Source organism: Natrix helvetica, assembly GCF_964273705.1.
Source record: "Natrix helvetica genome assembly, chromosome: 4".
NCBI lineage: Eukaryota > Metazoa > Chordata > Lepidosauria > Squamata > Natricidae > Natrix > Natrix helvetica.
The window spans coordinates 85,565,247-85,586,214 of NC_138550.1; the positions used below are offsets into that span (position 1 = coordinate 85,565,247).

Below are 20,968 nucleotides of genomic sequence, written 5' to 3' on the forward strand. Positions count from 1 at the left end.
CCCTTGTCTGACCCCTTCCAATATTGATTGCAATGAATGCATTTTAAATCTTCGGTATTTCAAGTATTTATTGAGCCGCTTTAAATCCAAAATAGCTCTCCATTTCCCCGAGGACTTGGGGATAATGAACAAAATTGAATAGAAATCCTGATGACGTTGGTCGTCTGGCACCTTTTGGATGTCCTCAATGTCCAAAAGGTGCCGAATGGCAGTGCTAATCAAAAGCAGCTGCCAATTGTTTGAAATTGGGGAGCGAATGAAAAAACTCGGGGGAGAGGACAGGAACTCAAGGGCTAAATCTGCCCTAACTGTGGATCTGACCCAACAGTCAGAAGTAGTGGAATCCCACTGATCTGCAAAATGCAGCAACCACCCACCAGTGGGGAACTGATCCTGAGGCTGATAATGGTTTACAGTAGTATTGGTTCCCCCCACCTCGAAACGGCTGTTTGAGATTTGATTGCCCCTCTGCTGTTGGTAGGGCATGGTAGGTACTGGATACTCGGGGCAGAGTCCTGCTGCAGTGGACGTGAAGGTGGCCTCTACAAACCTGCCAGGTGGGCATGGCTCTAGGAGGCTTGTAGTTTCTATGGCTTGCCCCCACAGCCCGGCCATGTTAATAGGCAGCATTGGGCCAAATGGTTCCGGGCCAGCCTCCAACTACAATGGGGAGCTGTGACCCAAGTGGATGCTGCCTAGGAAGGCGCAATCCTCCCTGGAGGTAGTAGAGTGGTGAGGGAGGACAGTCTTGGTCTGGGGAGTAGTCTCTTTGCCAGCAGACTTAGTGGTCTTTTTTGATTTGGAGCTCTTGCTGGCAGACTTAGAGTTCTTGGAGCTCTTATCATGGGATCTGGCTGAACTACCTCCCTGAGAAGTGGAAGGTAAGGTAGGAGGATCAGCCCCCCCTTGCTATGGAGAGCAAACCAGGGCCTGGCTCTTGGATCCCCCGATTCAGTTCAGGGAGAGGGTCCGCCATGCTGCTGTTTGCCATCTTTGTGTTACAGGTGACCGGGGCAATCAAAATGGCAGCCACACTGATCTTTGTGCCCCAGGCAGTTCAAAATGGCTACTTGTGCCTTTTTCTGCTGTCTGTGAGGCCTTCCGGAGCTTAAAGCAGCTCAAAATGGCCACTCACACCCTTTTCCTGCCGTCTCAAGGCTTAAATCACTGTTATAAGGGATAGCGCCAATCGCCCACCCTCGCAGCTATTCTCCAACACGCTGCCACCTCAGCGGCTCCACACTAATTGGTGCTTTGAAGTTATCGGGCTGGAAGATGCCGAGGGCAGCGTCGGCTAACCTCCCTGCAGCCTTGCAGACCAAAGCTGCGAAAAACAGCTGCCAGAAGCAGATGGAGGATTTGACTCTAAGGACAGCAGTGTGCGAGGGAGGTTTGAGTCTTAGCTGTTAATAAAGACCAGAGCATGTCCCCCTCCACCTGCGGCTTGAGGCTAGATGGTAGTGCCTCAGCGAGCCTCTCCCAGAGACTCCCAAGGCCCCTAAGGGCTAAATCGCTTGGCTCTGCTGTCACCAGCCCACTATCTCTTCTTTCACAACTACTTACAGTCAGTCTCAAAGTCAGGTCTGATTGATTTGATTTCAACTAAAGTCCAAGTATAGGAGACACTGGATAACATAACTGTCCAGAGTGGACTGATCGAAAGCTGGGTGGAGTCACTCACAGGAGTGGGTTATAAAGGTTGTTAATTAATTATTAATCATACTCAGTCCAATCAGAGAATGGACAGTGTTAACTCATTCATGGATGCTATCTCCATCTCTATTGAGAATCTCTAAAGATCAATGCAACAACCTGAAAATTTACATTATATAAACCAACACGGGCTGGCAAACATATGGACAACTTTTATTATTTCTGTTCTTCTCCTGATCCATCCCTAAGGTTTTGTCTGGAAAATGATAGCTTTAAAATACATATTCCCCAAATGAAATGAGAAACATTAAAAACAAATGTTCATAATTGCTTTATACCTGCTTGCTCTTACGAACGTATGATAAACTCTGCTGAATTAGAACTAGGACCATATTAGATCAACATTTTGTTTCTTACAGTGGCAAATTGGATGTTTCTAGGTGCTTGCAAGCAGGAGAGAGTGAAATACCATATTTTTCGGAGTATAAGGCGCACCAAGATTTTGAAGAGGCAAATTTTTTAAAAAGGTTTTTGCACTCTGCAGTCCTCCCAAAAACAGCCCATTTTTGGTGAAAATGGGCCCATTTTTTTGTCAAAAAAGGGCATGCATAGTCTTTAGGAAGCTTATAGAGTGCTCCTGGGGGCTGGGAAGGCAGAATTGAGCAAAAAGCGGCCCATTTTTCACTCGTTTCTGCCCTCCCCAGCCCCCAGGAGCACTGTGAAAGCCTCCTAAAGGTTATGCATGGCCATTTTGATGAAGGGGGCGGGGTTTCAGGAGGCAAAAAATGCTGCATTAAGTGTATAAGATGCACCCAGATTTTCAGCCTCTTTTTTGAGGGAAAAAGGTGCATCTTATACTCCAAAAAATAACATAGTCTTCACCACTGTGTTCCTTTCAATTTAGTTAGTAATTAAAAGTATGATACTTTCAACCTAGAGGAGTCTTCAACTATATAGCTCTTGTTCAACATTTCCTTGATTAATTTATCTTCTTTTGAAAGCATCCATGTTAATGGCTATCACTACATCTTGTTGAAATAATGCAGAAATAATAGAAATAAATAGACTGCTTTGTTTTCAATTGCTTTTCAAATTATTCTTATTATGGGGTCGACTTTCATAGCTGCCATAGAGTGATACATTGATTTAACTATCACAACTACCTTCCTTTCCCCAAAAAAACTTTGGCTGAGTTGTTAGCTGAGGAGTTGATTCACCTACTACATAATTTCTTGATCATTGAGTCAGATGGAATTAAAATCCCCTCTAATGGTGTGCTCATCAGAAGCAAAGCAAAACAAAGCAACAAAACAAAACAAAACAAAACAAAACAACACTTCTTACTTAGTCAAACCTTTCTTAAATACATATGATCAATTACATAAATTTAATAATTCATTTGCAAAAATATTGTGTTTCTTTTTCTTACTTATCAGCTCTCTGCCACTGTTCTTCTAATGATTCCTGGCACAGAGTGAGAAAGTATTAACAGCATGCCAAACTCACAGAGCCCCCAAAGGAAATCAGGACAATCCTTTATGAATTTGTAGAAAAGGCTGTTTCTCAGTTGTTGGGCAATCATCTAACTCTGCTACATTGTTTTGCTGCACAAACTTGATAAATATAGATAGACTATGGGCAACATGGGATTTGAAATGAAAGTGAGTCAGGTTCCCTAGAATTCTATATGTTGACTGCCTTGTCCCATGTTGAAGTGGTGCAGAAATACTATAAATAAATAGACAGCTTTGTTTTCAATTGCTTTTCAAATTATAAACATTATTTTGCTGTCCAATTTCCACGTGTCTAAAATAATGTTATACTGAAAAAGAGAAAAACCAACATCGTATACTCCATAGCATAATAGGGAACCTTATAAAATGTGCTTCTTTTTCAAGTCATCTGAAAGATCATAATAGGAGACAATAAATAATTTATCTCTACTAGGTATAGTGCCACGGTTTTAAAATTAAATAATGTTAATTTCTTGACTTCAGTTTTCCACAGCATTCCTATTAGTTAGGAAATGCTACATCTTTCCTAGTATATTACAGAATGGATATCAATGAAGAATATTCTAAATAACCCTGCTTGTGGATTAGTGTGCTCCACTGTGTATACAAAAGACTGTCTCAGAGTAAAATCCATTATTGAATCATTCCCCTGTTCTTTCGTGCAACTGATTCCAATAGAAGGGTAGAAAAATAGAAATAACAAAATGTTTCTCCATTCCTATTCCTATCTTTCAAGCTGCAGCTGACAGAACATCAAGTATTTTGAATTACTCAAATTAGAATCCCCTAAATAAACAATAACATTTCTCTGCTAGAGACCCTACAAATACCTTTCAGCTATAATGTTAACAATGCATTAAACTTAGTTTTATTTGGCTGCTATTTTTACACAAACCACTATGTGGCGGCAGAAGACATAAGATTATCAGCAAAGTACTAGACATTCTAGGGAAATAGCAGAATTACAGTCTGTTAAAGTCAAAGAGTTAGCAACTGCAGTTTTGAGATACAAGATGAACTACACATCTACTTTGCCCTTTCCCCATAAATCCCATGTTACAAAAGTAATTGAAAATAATTAGAAATAGAATCTAATATATATTCTTCCAGCCAACAAATTTGTTATCATTTTCCCCTTTAGGCAATACAAAAGGTTTTGACACAAATTCAAGCATACATTAATAACAAGCACTGGAATATATCTTATTTAACTTTACTGCAGTCATTAACCAACACAAGGGAATTGGTATTCAAATATTCAAAATATCCAAAACTAAATTCACAATGCCAAGATAGTTAAGGAAAGTACATACAGACCCTCCTCCACAAAACAAAATGTTTAAAACACATTCTGAAACCAAATATTCTAAAAAGCTTATTCAATTTATACATATACAACAAGAAGAAATTCCGTGATGGTGGTGCAGCAGGTGGAATGAAGTATTGCAAGCTAATTCTGCTGACTGCCAGAGCACTTCAATTGTAAATGCCTCACCCTTACAAGGTCAGTAAAATGAGGACCCAGATTGTTGGGGGCAATATGCTGACTCTGTAAATTGCTCAGAGATGGCCGTAAAGCACTATCAAGCTGTATATAAACTTTAGTGCTATTATTGCTGTTCTTGCAAAATAATCTGAAAGTGATTTCCAAGTAGAAACAAAATTATTCAAGGTGTTTTCTTTAAACAAAGCTGTCTATTTCACCATTTCTGCCAATTCTATTAGCTACACCATCCGTTTTTCCATTGTAGATATTTGAAGATCCTTCTATCTTTGTGCATGTAAAAATTGTGCTGCTGTTATCAAATATATAAACAAAGTTCCATAAGATGTTTCCATTTGTTTATCTATTAAATCCAAAAGAAAAGTCTTTGGTTTCAATTGTACATTCACTTTTAAAATTTCCTGGATCAGAATACATATCTGCTCTTCGTATTTTCTAGCTTTCTTGTATGTCCATCAGAGATGAAAGAAATGTAACTTTTTTTAGATTTCCAACAAATATTTGAAATTCCCTTTTACATTGTTTTTTTTTTTTACATTTATCCAGTGTTGTATGACAGTATGCATCATTTTATAAAAATTCTCTTTAAGACTACGATTCAATGTAGTGACAGTACTGATGACCTGAATTCAATTGCTACTTGGTTTTGTGAATCTGGCTCAGTCAGAAACAATTCGGATAGATTTTGCTGATGACAAATACTAAATTGATAATAGCTAATGATTGGAGGAAGATATAAACAACAACGTTGAGATCAAAAGAGGAATTCAAAGTGGATTTTATGGAAAACTAGAAGCAGACTAAAGACTCACTCATACACATGGAAACCTAATGGCTGACTAATGTGCAAACATAAGCAAGAGTAGATGAAGCATATCTCATGAAATATTCTCAGTAGAAAATGTAATGTTTACATTTTTTTCAATCTTTTCTTCCCCAGTGGAAAAATGGATGTTGTAGCTATGTGGGGCAACACAGGAAAGGTATTTTTAATATTAGTGCCTTTCTTCATCTAAAACCCCTCACATTTACTTTTACACAAACTAGCTCCAAACAAGCCCCAGAGTGCAATTACTTTTCACAGATTTACAGAGAACTGAAAGTTTATTGAAGTACTTGTACAATTAAACCAACTATGTAGCAATAATTCAGATTAGCCTTAGATTTTGGTTATGCATGGGTTCGGCTGCCTGAGTTTATGCTACAACAAACTGCAATTAGAAAATCTGTTTCTGAAGGTTCCAGACATATACAATCTAGTGGCCATAATAATGTTTTTTTTTCCCCCTATTTCATTTTCTTGTCCTGATAAGCTTGAGTTTGCAGCTTCAAAATGTTTTGATTGTACAAAGAAAAGGTTTGTGACACGATGATAAATCATGTCACACCATCTAGGACAGCGATGGCGAACCTTTTTTGGCTCGTGGGCCATAAGTGGGGGGAGCGCAGGGGGGACATGTGCAGGCGTGCCGCACCCATAATGTAATGCATGACCCCTCCGTGTGCATGCACGTACTACAGGCGAGACCCCCCCATTTTTGCATGCTTTTTTTGCCCTCCCCAGGCTCCAGAGGCTTTATAGGAGCCTGAGCAGGGTGAAAACACCCTCCCCCTGACGCCCTCCGGAGGCTTCAGGGACCTTCAGGAGACTTCCCTGAAGCCTCCGAAGCAGTCAAAACGACCCTCCGAGCAAACCGGAAGTGACTTCCGGTTTGCTTGGTGGGTCGTTTTAAGCGATCTGAAGGCTTCAGGGACCGGGGCAGTCAAAACGACCCTCTGAGCAAACAGGAAGTCCATTCCCGAACTTCCGGTTTGCCTGTAGGACCATTTTTTTGTGCTCCAGAGGCTTCAGGGAAGTTCATGAAGCCTCCAGAGGGCCTCTGGCGGGGCACGGGAGGCTCTTTTCGCCCTCCCCAGGCTCCTATAAAGCCTCTGGAGCCTGGGGAGGGCGAAAAATGGCTTTAAAAAAGGGTGAACTCAGCTGGCCAGCGCGCACATGCATGCTGGCAGCTGACAAGGCAGCGCCTCGCTTGCCCTGACAAATGGCTCCGCGTGCCACAAGTTCACCATCACTGATCTAGGGCTTCAACATAATCAGCAACTCTTTAAAAATATAAAAACTCTTTGTGAAACGAAAGAAGCAAAGAAACAGAGCAAAAATCCCCAAACAAAACATGTGCTGACTAAATTGAGGTTGTATAACAAGCCTTAGTTATGGACTTCCATTTCACTTTGAATTGGGTCAATCTCTACTTAAAGAAGAAGCCAGGATTTTAAACCATGATTTGAAGTATCATTTACTATCCTGACATTTTCAGAAGAGTACAAGCATACTTTTCCATCTTGAATGAAATTACAAAGTACCATAAATCAGTTTTATTCTCATGCCAATTTTTTTTAAAGTTTACACTTCAACAAAAATCATAATTACCTAAATATGAACATGTGAATCATACATCAGGGCCATTTCCGATCCAGGCATATATGCCAGTAAGTCTGGTATCTTATCAGTTTATCTGAGTAGATTAAATTGACAGGTAGACAGTTATCCTGTATCTTTGCTAAATACCTTTTTCAGTTTGATGATTCCTTCTTGTGTGTTCTCATCTGTGCTAATGTCAAATAAGTTCCCCCCATCTCCTGGAACAATGGTATATTCAATTTCAGCATTTTTCCCAAAGTCAGGATCCACTGCTCTGATTCTTCCAACAGCTGAACCAACAAGAGATGATTCTGGTACTTTTAGGTGGAAGATACCTAAGATGAAGTGACAATTAATTGGATCATCCCTTGACCAGTTATAAAGGATTTATCAGAGAACAAATATATCCTACATTATCATGATTAACACAGTACACCACATGGACTATATAATCCTTATATTAATACAGGTAGAAATCTTCTGCTATGTATGAGAGCTAGCAAATCTCAAATTCTTACATAAAACATTACCACATTACCACATGCAGATATCACACAACCTGAGAGCACAAATCTTCTTTAATTAGCAATGAATAGAGATAGACTCACAACTTAGAATAACTTTATTGTCACTTTGAATTTACACTAATTGACAAAAATTTAAATGAAATTTTGCTGCATACAGCTCTCCAAGGGTCACCACTTTCAATGTACACTACATAAACATTACTAACTAACTAACTAACTAACTAACTAACTAAATAAATAAATAAATAAATAAATAAATGCAAAATTATTCATATACCCACATACACACATATTATATGACACAGAGAAACAACACAGCCTAGTTTGGATGTATGCATATATATGGTGAGAAAAGTGAATCTTGCCAGTTTAGCAGGTGGATGGCACAGGGAACAAAGCTGTTACAGAATCTGGTAGTCCTGCTAGAAATACTTCTTCCCAGAGACCCACAGACTGTAAACTGGGTGTGTGAGATCTCTAACAATGCTTTGAGCTCTAAGCACATAGTGCTTATAAGCAGTATCCTGAATAAGTGAGCTTCCTATAATCCTCTTGGCTGTCCTTACCACTCTCTGTATGGACTTTCTATCTGAGGCACTGCTCCTACCAAAGCAAACAATGATGCAGTTTGTTAAAACACTTTCAATCATGTCTCTTTAAAAAGTGGCTAGAATAGAAAGAGAAAGAGAAAGGAAATGCAGGCGCTGGTTTGCATGCTTCACTAAGGATGACGTGTGGAGAGACCAGTTCAGATTGTTAGTTATCTGCACCCCAGATACTTAATACTATTGACCACTTCTACAGCTGCATCCTTGATACTGAGTGGAATATGACTATGCCAGCTCTTTCTAAAAGCTACAATGATCTCCTTTGTTTTATTAACATTTAGAACCAGGTTATTACACCAGTCCACCAGAGCCTTCACCTCTTACCTAAAAGCATCTTCACTGTCATCCCGGATAAGACCCACCACTGCTGTGTCATCTGCATACTTTACAATAAGATTCGTAGCAGATTTGGCAGAGCAGTCGTGGGTCATCAAGGTGAACAGTAGTGGACTCAAGACACAGTCCTGTGGGGAACCTGTACTCAAGGAGATGGAGTTGGAAACTTTTTTTCCAACTTGCGCAAACTGGGGCCTATCAATAAGGAAATCCAGTACTCAATGACATAAAAGAGTATTAAAACATAATAGGCCCAGTTTGTTCACCAAATGCTGAGGAATGATTGTGTTGAACGCCAAACTAAAATCGACAAACAGCATTTTCACATAAGTATTCTTCTTCTCCAGGTGCATCAAGCTAAGATTTAGTACACAGGAAAGTGTACCATCGATAGAGCAGTTCATCTGATAGGCAAACTGTAATGAGTCAAATGTAGGGGGAAGGAATGAGACCATATAGTCCTTTACCAAACTCTCAAAAGACTTTATTATAATGGAAGTGAGTGCAACTGGTTGGTAATCATTAAGGAATGTGATTATAGTTTTTTGGGGCACTGGTACAATGATTGCAGTCTTAAAACATGATGAAACCATGGCATGATGCAACGAGAGATTGAAGATGTCTGAGAGAAGAGTGGCCAGTTGGTCAGCACTCTCCTTAAGTACATTAAGGGCTCTTTCTCACATGCATATACAGTAAATGTATTTTCCTCCCATCCATGAGTTGAAAGAAAAAAAATGTCAGGATTTTTTTTTAAAAAATCCATGATCAATAACATGGGGTGGTTTCTAGGCAGAATGGCAAAATCCCTACTGTCTTATCCCCCTCCCAATCAGTAGCCCATGGGAAAATGACCTGCCAATAGCAACTTTGGATGTGTGCAGAATGACAAATGACTTTATTCAAAATTGAAGCTTGGATGATTAGAGCTTCTCTTGGTGAATGGCCTTTTAATGGAAGGGAAAAAAATGTTCATGTTACATTTCCAAAATGAATCAGCACCAGGCCCAGGGCAAAAACATTTATAGTTATTTTAATCCAAAGTGGAAAACAACCCCTTCTCTTTTTCCAGTGGGAATTCTGGCAAACTACTGCCGATAGTCCTGTAGAATTGTATAGATATAATTTTTAAACTCTTGGGAAAAGGTGCTGCAATGAAGCATGACACAGTCTACTATAGTTTCAGCAAAAGTGGTTGGAGGGTGGTCTTCTCTCACAAAAAAAAACAAATAACTGGTGGGCTGAAGATGACACCAAAAATGTTGAGACCGCGTATAACTTTGGAGTTTCAAGTTATGTATACATAGATTAAGTTCTGATGATATCACAGCAATGGTTGTTTTGACATAGTATCTCTGTCAGACAGAGTTAAAACAGATGGTTTGAAAAATCCTTTTCATTGCTTGAAGTGTTCCCCTTGTCAGTAGGAAGAACTTTTATAACAGTTCAAACTTTTTTGACAGAATATCTCCACTCAGTGGCAGATTAAGGCTCACTGGTGCCCTAAGCACTGACAAATCTTGGTGCCCCTCCTTTGTACATACTGTACAAATCTTCATTGTTGTTTTTTTTCTTTCTCAACTTTGTGGTGCCCTCTTTGGGCCTGGTGCCCTAAGCATGTGTTTAGTCTGCTTAAAGGTTAATGCACAACTGTCTCCACTGTTGTAATATGCTCCTATTCCAAAAAGGAAGGATAATGCATAACATTTTGATAATTATTTGATTATTTGATAATTATTCCATCAAAACTAAAAGTCTGGGCTTTTGTGCTGATGGCTGATATGGTATCATCCCCTGCCTATTAATAAATAGGGCATCAGAAGAAGAGCAGTTCCTGTAAAATTAGTTTCTCCAGGTTGCAAGCTGGAGTATCATTTAGACCTATGAATTTGATTTTTTTTACACGTAAACAAAACAGATTATACAAAAAGACTTTGTCAGTTAAGTTGAAATGAAATCCCCATGGTTGCTGAAACCTTAAGAGGAAACCTATAACATTAATTCTTGCATGTGTGAGGGTCCCAGCACATGCACAAAACTTGACCAATGAAGAGTTTAGCCATATTTTCACATGTCAGAATATTCCTATATCACTTAATGCCTCTAAAGCTTAGTATTGTGCCTATGATATTATCCTTCTATTGTTCCTTTTGAGATTGTACAGAAAAAAATGAATACAGAGGATAACAAAGATTAAGCAATTGAATATAGCAGGATTTTTTTTAGCATTCAGAACTATATGTTCTTTTTAAAAACATTAAAAGATGAAGTGGATGGATCAGAAAAATGGGGGATTCATAAGAATAAGTGGAGTTTCACATGGGGTAACTTTTATGAGGAATTGGATATGGTATTCTGTTTGTATGGATGTGTAAACTTAAATGGAGGTTATATCACTTATCTTTTCCCCAAAATACATCAAGGAATCATAATGCTAGGCAGAACAGCATGATACTAAAATTCAGAGACTGAAAAAAAAGAGGAGCTAGGAGGCAGATATGTTCCACTTCTGAGTAAAAGCTTTATTTAGTTAAGCTGTCATTTAAACTGACTGTGATTTGGCACGTCAATTCCTAAGTGTGCCACCGGGTTCAAGAAAATCTCTACTATTTGTGTTTAACATTGGATCATCTAAGAATTGCTAGACACAAGTTCCTAAAATTGAAATTCCATGCATGCTGAACCTTTAAAATAATTCTGTTAGATTTAGAAGGATTTACTTCTAAGTAAATATGACTGAGGTTATCTGCACTTAGTAAAAAGTACCAAAGTCTCAGGACAGACAAGTTTTTAAGTCTGGCTATGAATTTCAGCCCCTAAAATATATTTGTTTTGTTTTGTTGTGTTGCTATTTTATGTGGAATTAGAAATCAAGTTCCAGGCACATAAAACCAAATACACACACAGAGAGACTCCCCCCCCCCCCAAGATTTATAGAAAGACGGCAGCTCCGACCACGCTTTAAGGCCAAAACCCAGCCTGAAGATGGCGAGTGAGACCTCGCTGAAACGTTGCCAAGACAATCTCAATCTTACATGGGAAAAGACCCGAATACAACAGGACCAGCATACATACATACATACATACATACATACATACATACATACATACATACATACGTACATACTCATTTGAAATTATTTGTATCTTCATTTTGTCCCCCTACTACCGTGTTTCCCCCAAAACAAGACAGTAATGTACCTTTACGGAAGTGATACAAAAAACCGATTGAAATATATTGATGACTTAGTGTTAAATCTAAAACTGCTAATATCTATTCAAATGTTGATGTTTTTCTATTCTTTTCTGTAAAAGTTGCGTGATTTGGGGGGACTCTTCTCCCCCGCACAATGTAGCTGTCAAAATTTTCTATACCCTTTTTAACCCTTTTTCTATACCCTTTTAAACCCTTTTTTAACCCTTGGAGTGGGGGGGTCCCTCATTGTGGCCCCCTCCTGTATCACCACCGTTGCCTGGGCCACCGTACTGTGCCATTTGGCCATTTGGCCCCTCCTCCTGTGACACTATGGACTGGGTCAATAGAGTGCGGCCCTGGCGATGGATATGAGCGCGGCTGGCGTGGACGGAGCTTGGCTGTTGGAGTCGTTGAAGTTGGAGCAGCCGCCGCTGCCGCCACTGGCCGCTTTACCACCTCACAATCTATCATCTGCTGCAATTTTGACAGCTGGCTGTTACTCTTACATACTGTCCTTAACACCGACCATTTCTATGATGGACACAAGCTTCCCCCTAGAACACTGTTGGATGCCCCCCCCCCCCCATGGACATGTCATCTCCTCATTCCATCTTCCCATGAGGTCATCCCGTTTGGTTGATGCCACACTCTCCTCTATACTGCGACAGAACTTTACTCCCTCCGGGAACTCCCCCTTTCCCGGGGATGGCCTTCTTGCCTATCAAGACACTTCCTTAATGACGGATCTTGGGATCCCGAGAGGTGGCATGCGAAGAAGAGATTTATTAGGGTTTTTTTACAGGGTTTTTTAAATCAAATTTTAAGGGGGGATGGGGGGGTTGATTCGGATAGCTCAGACAGGCTTGGGGGGGAGTCTGCCAGGGCACATGCCAGAGCTAACTAATGGGTGCAGGTTGGGAGTGCTGGGAAGGGTTGGGATTCCGGGGGAGAGATTAAGCCATTCCATTTGGGGGGGGGGGGTTACCATCTCTACTGTTTGTGGGAGAGGCAGATATGGTGGGGGCCGAGGGCCAAATTATGTTCGGGGGACGCGGGTTCGCTGTTTAAGAGTGATTGCGTGTTCTGACCCTCATCACCCTTCTCGCACCCCTGGGTGCTCAGGATTACAGGACCCTGGTCTCCGGCTGGTGTTGCTTAACGCCAGGTCGGTGGTGCATAAGGCTCCCCTCATTTACGACCTCATACAAGCGGGTAGAGCGGACCTGGCATGCATTACGGAGACCTGGTTGGGCCATGAGGGGGGTGCTCCCCTTAGTGAACTATGCCCATCCCGCTTCCGGCCTTTCACCAGCCGAGAGCCCAGGGCAGGAACGGGGGGTGGCGGTGGTTATTAGGGAACGTCTCAGACCTCAGGAGGTTACTGTGCCTCAGATAGGCGGATGTGAGTCCCTTTTTGTGAAATGGGGCCTTGGAGTTCAGGTGGGCCTTTTTGTTACATATCTGTCTCCCTGCTATGTTTCATCGGCCCTTCTGGAGTTGCTGGATGTGTTCGCTGGATTGACGATTGATTTCCCCAGGTTTATGATCCTGGGGGATTTCAATCTGCCTTCCATTGGCGAGACATCCGAGTCAGCTTGGGAGTTCATGTCTTCCATGACGGATATGGACCTAACTCAGTTAATTGAAGATGCCACCCATAATAGGGGACATATGTTCGGCCTGATTTTTGTCTCTGGGCAGTGGATGAATGATCTAGATTTAGGGGATATTTCTATTCAACCCTTGTCATGGTCTGATCATTTCCTCATCAGGCTTGACTTCCATACTGCTACCCTTACCGCAGGGAGGCGGAATTAACTATATGGTTCTGCCCCAGGAAACTGATGGACCCTGATGGAACTTGGGACTTTTCCTGAATCCCTTGCTCACAACTCGACCAAAGCCCTAGTGGAAGCCTGGAATAGGATGGCCACTGGGGCCTTGGATCGCATTGTGCCTTTGCAGCCTCTGACCCGGTGTCGATCTCAGGTGGCTCCCTGGTTTACCGAGGAGCTCTGGGAGATGAAACGCTGGAAAAGAAGCCTAGAGAGTGGTTGGAGGGCAAGCTGGTCCGAATCTGATCGAACACTAGTAAGAATTTATATTAAATCCTACTTAGTGGCGATAAAAGCGGCAAAGCGGCAACATTTTTCCACTCTAATCGTGTCCACAGATAACTGCCCAGCTGCACTTATTTAACCAAGGAACTGGGAAAGACCCCTTGCAGGGTAGGGCTGAAGAATGTGTTCAGTATCTGCAAGATAAAATCGCTCAGATCCGGACAGGCTTGGACTCTGACTGGGTAGATTTGGGCGAGTCGACGGGGATGAATCTTGTGGAGACAATCTGGGATGAGTTTGACCCTGTGACCCCCGAGGGCATGGACAGTATTATGTGGAGACTCAGTGCTGCCATTTGTGTGCTGGACCCGTGTCCCTCTTGGTTAGTTTCGGCTTCCCGGGAGGTGACACGAGGCTGGCTCCATGCGATTACCAACGCTTCATTGAGAGAGGGGTTCTTTCTCACTGCCTTGAAGGAGGCGGTGGTGAGGCCCCTCCTTAAGAAGCCTTCCCTGGACCCAACTTCTTTAGCCAACTATCGTCTGGTCTCCAACCTTCGCTTTGTAGCAAAGGTTGTCGAGAGTGTGGTAGCACATCAGTTTCCCCAATACCTGGATGAAGCTGTGTACCTGGATCCATTTCAGTCAGATTTCAGGCCCGGGTACAGCATGGAGACGGCATTGGTCGGGTTGGTCGATGATCTCTGGCGGGCCCGGGATAGGGGCTGCTCCTCTGTCCTGGTCCTATTAGACCTTTTGGCGGCTTTCGATACCATCGACCATGGTATCCTGCTGCGACGACTTGGAGGGTTGGGAGTGGGGGGCACCATTTTACGATGGTTCTCCTCCTGTCTGTCGTATGGGTCGCAGTTCGTGTTGACTGGAGGGCAGGGATCGATCCCGAGGTGCGTCACTTGTGGGGTGCCCCAGGGGTCGGTTCTCTCACCCCTCCTGTTCAACATATATATGAAACCACTGGGGAAGGAAATCCCGGGATGAACCCTCCAAAGGATCCCTGACCACCTCCCTGGGACTTTGAGACAAGACAGGAAGAGAAGGAGAAATTTCTAGGCTGCTTTGCCTGAGTACTCCAGTGGGGAAAATAGAAGGAGAGGAAGGGCTAAACCCCCTGGAGGGAGAGGCTGATTGATGGGATTCAGGCCTGAGGGGCGACTTGGATCTGGCAGGAGAAGAGGGCTTGTTGACTTGGGCTTATTGTTCTGCCCTAGTGATCCCCTTATCCAAGGCCTTCTGGACACCGGCTTTCATCTTTCTAGGTTGCCTTGGAGCGGCATTGGGCTGCTGAAGGCTTAGCTGTTGCTGCCCTTGTTCTGGGTCCAACTATCTCTCCCTCTTCAGCTACAAGTTGAGCCCTCCCCAGGGCCTGTGGAGTGCACTGCCTGTTCTCCGCCATCGGTGCCACTCACATGCCTTAGAAGGTTCAGTGCCCAGAGCCATCAGTCGGTGCAAGGGCCTTGTGGGGATTACTTTAAGGCTGCCTGGGTCGGGGCTTGAGGCCCGATTCTAGCCGTGACGCAAGTCCAGGGAACAGAGCCAGAAAATGGCCGCCTCCACATATGCACTTCTAAAATGGCCGCTTCCACTCGCACGCTTCCAAAATGGCCACCAGAGGTCTCCACATGCTTCGCAGCCTTTTTTCTTCAGCTGCAGATCAAAATTGCTTGCCGTGGCTTGTTTCACCCAGGCACGGCTTCCTGAGGCCAATTAAACCGCCCACCGCCTGATCGGCATCTCTCGTTGACAGCCCTTCCCACGGAGCTGCAGAAACAGAGCCTGACACCCCCGCTGTACCAGGGATCAGTCAGAGCTCCTAAATACACGAGGAAAAAGGTGTGAAGCCGATTAGCTTTCCCCCAGCTTGCTGCGAGATGAAATACCCTGCAAGTAGCAGCTCAGAAAGGTTGGAATTTAAAGTAGCCAATGATCAAATCAAAACTAAATTTTTTAAAAGGATTTTTACTCACTCTCTCTGGGAACCAAAAACACAGTGCTTGGACCAAAAGACTGAGAGGAACTGGGAGCCAACAGGGAAAGGAGGAAGTTAAAAGAGATTTCCCTCAGTCTTTGGACCAATCATGCTGTGAGAATATCCCAGGAGTCGCCCCTCCCTCGAGTCTACCGCAAAACAAATTTCTATAGTAAATCTATTATCTTTCAAAATATCATAAAACAATAGAACAACATATCTAAGGGTAGGTTTTATGTAGCTGCTTAGTATTCATATGTGACCACCCAAAAAGTTGTGTTAACATTCCCTAAAAAAATAATGAACACAATTTTTTCCTGTGTCATTTCAGTCCCAAATTTGGACATAATTGACAAGAGCAATGCATATTTCATGTTATCATACATAGGTAGTCCATGCTTATTAATCATTCATTCCACAACTATTCAAATATATGACGGTATGGAAAAACAGCTTTACAATCCATTTAAAAAAATTCACAACCTTCACAATATTCTTCAACCATGGGATCATCATTACAATCAGTATGTGTTGTCTTGTGCCAGAACTATGGTACTTTCTCCCCTTTTCCTCCCCTGCCTTCACAGAGCAGATTGATTGGAAAGATTTTTTTTTTTTTTGCAAGAAAATAAGGTGTCTGCTCTTCTACAAATCAAAAGGAATATGATTGCGCTGGCAACCTGAGATTGGAAACTGTAGGCACAAGTATCTTAAAGTACTCTCCTGAAATTTCTTTCTCTTCAGTCTCTCTGCTTTGGGGATTGGGGGAGGGAGAAAAAAAAGCGAGCAATTTTTGCACATAATTCTTCCTTTGCCTGACCTTTTATGGATGTCAGCATAATCACATGTTCTTGATGTGTAGAAAAGTAAGCAGTTTACTCTCAAATCTCTTGCTTGGGGGAAGCGGGTGGAGAGATGAATGATCATATAAAGCAGTGATTGCTTACAGAACCTGTTTGCTTTCCCCCATCCCTCATAGAGTAGAGAGATTGAAGAGAAAGAGATTTCAAGAGAGTAATCTCTTTGTTCTTTTACACATTGAAAGCAAATGCAACCAGGAAACAGCCAAGCAAAGGAAAGCTTGCCTACAAAATCACTTGCATTCAATGTGTGCATGACAGTAAGCAGGAATTTAAACATTACAAAGGGTGAGGGTGTACTTAGGAAGCAAACAAAAGTCCAAAGTATGAAACGGACTAGTCTTGTCTCTTTTCATAGGAAAACATAGTCATGGTCATGTGGTTTCCCACTTAGCAACCACATTGTTTAATTTCAGAGTTACCAATCCCAAAGAGCAGTTAGTTGAGGACTATCGGTAAGAAACACCATTGGAAGATGCGGGCGAGAGTTTCCACTTCCTTAAGGTAATAAAATCATGCCTTATACGTTATAATTAAACAGAAAATACAGCAGACTGAATCATTCCAGACACATTATGATAGTGATAATTCAGGAGTTTTAGATACAGCTAATGCTCTGGAGCACACTGCAAAATCAATATGTTTTAACTGAATGTGCTGTCATTTTACAATCCACACTTCTCTGGCCATAATTCAATCAGTTAAAACCTGACTAGCAATAAGCTGATTTAAAGTATTATATTAATAATCCTATATGGCCATGACTTCAGCAGTAGAAGGAGGTGATTTATGTACAGTTTTGAATTAGGATTATACCAGGGTCTAAATTGTCATATGAATAAGGATCACAATTATACTTCCCTTCCAACATTTGGCAAATATATGCAGCCTTTAATAGAGAAAGTACAATACAGTTGATGTTGAAAATGGAGACAAACCCCTCTCAGGACCCCTGGCAAATGGGTCATACAGATATATTACTTTTCTATTCTTCATTCACGAGCATACTTATGCCTCCATCTTCAAAGGAGGACAACCAGGGATTTCTACTTTTTTCCTCTCCATTTTCTTTTAGAGAACTACAGAGCATTACAGGCCATTAAGAAAGAGGTTTCTGTCTTAAAAACAAAAAGGCATGATTGGCTCACTCTCATGACTCACATCAAAGAAGTGGCACGCTGCTTATTTCAAACTGTTTGGGCTGCAAGAGTCTATTTGCAACAATCTGACATTCTAGTGTTTTCCAGAAATTCAACAACAATGAACACTGAGGTCATTCAAATTAATCTGAAATTCTGATGGATTCTTCAATTCCTTCCAAACTCATATTTCTGATGACTTACTGTGTAATTATGCTGCCATCATCCACCGGTAATAGTACCTTAGTAACATATGGAACATCTTAATGGCTCTTACCTTGGCAGCATACTCTTAGGGGAAATAATGAAAACAAACAACCGAGGGATAAAATGTTAGATTCACTTTGCCATTTCCTTTGACTAATTACAGGGAAGAGAGACTGTATAAGAAGAAAGAATTAAGAAGCATGCAGTTTGTCTGACAGTCTTGTGCGGCTATTTCTCTTTTTCTCTTCAGAGTTATTGGCCTGTATCTAAATGAAGCCATGCATAAAGTAAATGCACTGAAATCAGCAGGGTCCCATTGATTTCAGCGAATCACTGAATTATCTTTCCATATTGCACTTGTCCAAATGAAGGAATACTTAGTTTCATAAGAGAGCCATATATTGTATTTAAAAATGGTAAAAAGGTAACACATATATTAGGGGAAAAATGGGCAGAAAATGCACATTTGTGGGCATAACAGAAAATGAATTGAAATATGCAGACTGAGAAATATCCACAATATCCACAATGTTCACAGTGGGTTTAATAAAATGTGCAAATGGATTCAGGAATGAGACAGAATAAATGTAAGGTTAAAAATGAGAACTGAAGCTTGAACTTGATGGATTCATTCATCCATACTGGTGACCTACCAAGCTGAACACTACACATCAGCCATATACTATTATGTATCAAGGATCTTACAGACTATCTTGTTTTTGCAGGCCTACATACGGTCTACCAGTGACTTGTGTTCAAGCTGAACACTACACATCAGCCATATACTATTATGTATCAAGGATCTTACAGACTATCTTGTTTTTGCAGGCCTACATACGGTCTACCAGTGACTTGTGTTCAGGTCTGATATGGACAAATAATAGTTTTAAAACACAATAAAATAATAGAAAGGAAGGGAGGGAGGGAGGGAGGGAGGGAGGGAGGATACTGAATTTTGCATGGTTAAAAAAAGTTAGAGCTAGAGTAAAGAAAAGAGAGATAGAGAATTGTGTTTTGTTAGGTGGCGTTGCAGGTATTAAATATGAGGAATGTATGTTTCTGATATAGGGAAATATTGGACTGGAAAGAGAAAAGAGAGGAAAAAAGACAAATGGAGAGGAACAATGGAACTCTGGTGGATGAGAACAACAAAATTGAGAAAGGGGATCTGAGATCTAGCTTGAAAGAGGAAGCGGGATAAGAACAGTGGCCAGTAGAAACTCAACTTAGATGGTTTGTAGAAAGACATAGCTGGTGATGGCAAGCTGATGGTGCCCGCAGGAGTCAAAAAATATTTTTTTCTGGATACTGTTTCCCCCCCTCCCCTCAGCTCCCAAATAATCCATCATAATATGTTTAACGTGGCAAGATGTAATTTGTCCAAGTCTGTTGTCAAATTTTTGAAACGTGACAGTACAAAATATGTTCCTGGGCTAGACTTTAACATTTTATCGAGTTTTATGCTGTGTTGGTTAGTTGTATGAAATATGAGGGAGATATACAGAAGTACAGGAAGAAAAACTACGGGAGAAAAAGATCCTTTTCTACTTGATATTATTGCTAAAGGGACAATAATGGAAATAGAATAATCCTGTAAATTTTAGATTCAAAAGAATGGTCACATAGGTAGGAGCCAGTGCGAGACTCCTGCAAAGGGCAAGCTGATTCCAAATGCCACACAATCTTGATTTATTTAAAGGCAACACACTGTAATTTACACATGAACAAATTGCCTTTGCTCAGCTGAAGTTACCCAAATGGCAACAGTGACTATCGGAAAATGTCACATTGTATTAAGTTCACTGCTTCACTTCTTACTTCCCCTGTGAAACATTTAATGTTTACAATATAATTGAATTCACAGATATTATGTGGGCTCTGTGCACAACACTCCTCCCCCCCAACTGCCCCCTGAATTGATATATCAGAGCTGATTCACACAACCAAGTGTTCATGAAATTATACTGGTAGGTAATTTGATCTCACTGTTTACATTTCGGTTTAGACTTACTGTTTGATGGCATTATTTACTAAATTCTTAATTGGAGTTGTGTTTTTCTAATATGTTATGAATTGTTAAAGCTGCCTTGTGATGCTCTGCTGAGCTTCTATAAATAAAAATAAAAATAAATGTAAGTTCATCATTCAGGGTTGCATAACAGATTATGTCTCTTTTCAAATTCATATAAAGTTGGGAAGAATATTAAATAAAGAAGGTACATGTCCTAAAATTATTAATGATTATACATTTCCTTTGAACTAGTTATGGACTGTGACAAATTCTGAGCAATCATATCATCAGCACCCTTTTTGCCTGTGACGTCTCAATACCTTTTCCCTTCCTTGGTTGAAATATTCCAACAGATAGGATAAACATCTTATCTTAAATTCTTAATATAACCTCTTAAATTCAAGGCACTGAAGAGTGATTAGAACATGAAGTTGCCCTGTCCATGGAGATCATTAAGGAAGCTTTGTTCCCTAGACAGCTATTTGAGATTCCAATTTTGGGTATTTAATTTCTATTTGGGTATCTAATTTTTACTTGATATTTCTTGCTGGCTTTCTTTTTTTTCTACTAGGACTGTGCAGAGTTCCTGATTCAAAGTGGGGAAGGCAATTTGGAATACAGATGGATATACACATCAATGCTCTGGCACATCCCTCAATCAAACATGCATTTTCCTGGGGCTGCATAGCTACTGTCACACGAGTACATGAAAATGTGCTGCTTATTTAAGGAGCCATTCATAGGCGTGATGTGTTTTTCACATGTGGAATAACTTTATTCCCTTTGAATCTGGATCTCACTACAACCTCATTTTTTTACTATTCTTTCCAGCAACATCTTCAGCAAGTCGATATGCAAAGGATTCCCTAAAGAAAGAAAGTTAATAAATGACTGCTTTATGATTTTATGTTACTAAAAGCATAAAAGATTATAGGCCTGTAAGAT

General features: G+C 41.0%; 1 protein-coding gene across 5 annotated transcripts in view; it reads right to left on the bottom strand.

Annotated features, from left to right (window-relative positions):
• The window catches only part of CDH12 (cadherin 12), a 790,632-nt gene that overhangs the window by 36,173 nt on the left and 733,491 nt on the right, over positions 1-20,968 (bottom strand). For all 5 annotated transcript variants that reach the window (XM_081952523.1, XM_081952525.1, XM_081952524.1 and 2 more), the window contains one exon: positions 7,241-7,428. In XM_081952523.1, coding sequence (XP_081808649.1) covers positions 7,241-7,428 — 188 coding nt within the window. The remainder of the gene's footprint in view (positions 1-7,240; positions 7,429-20,968) is intronic.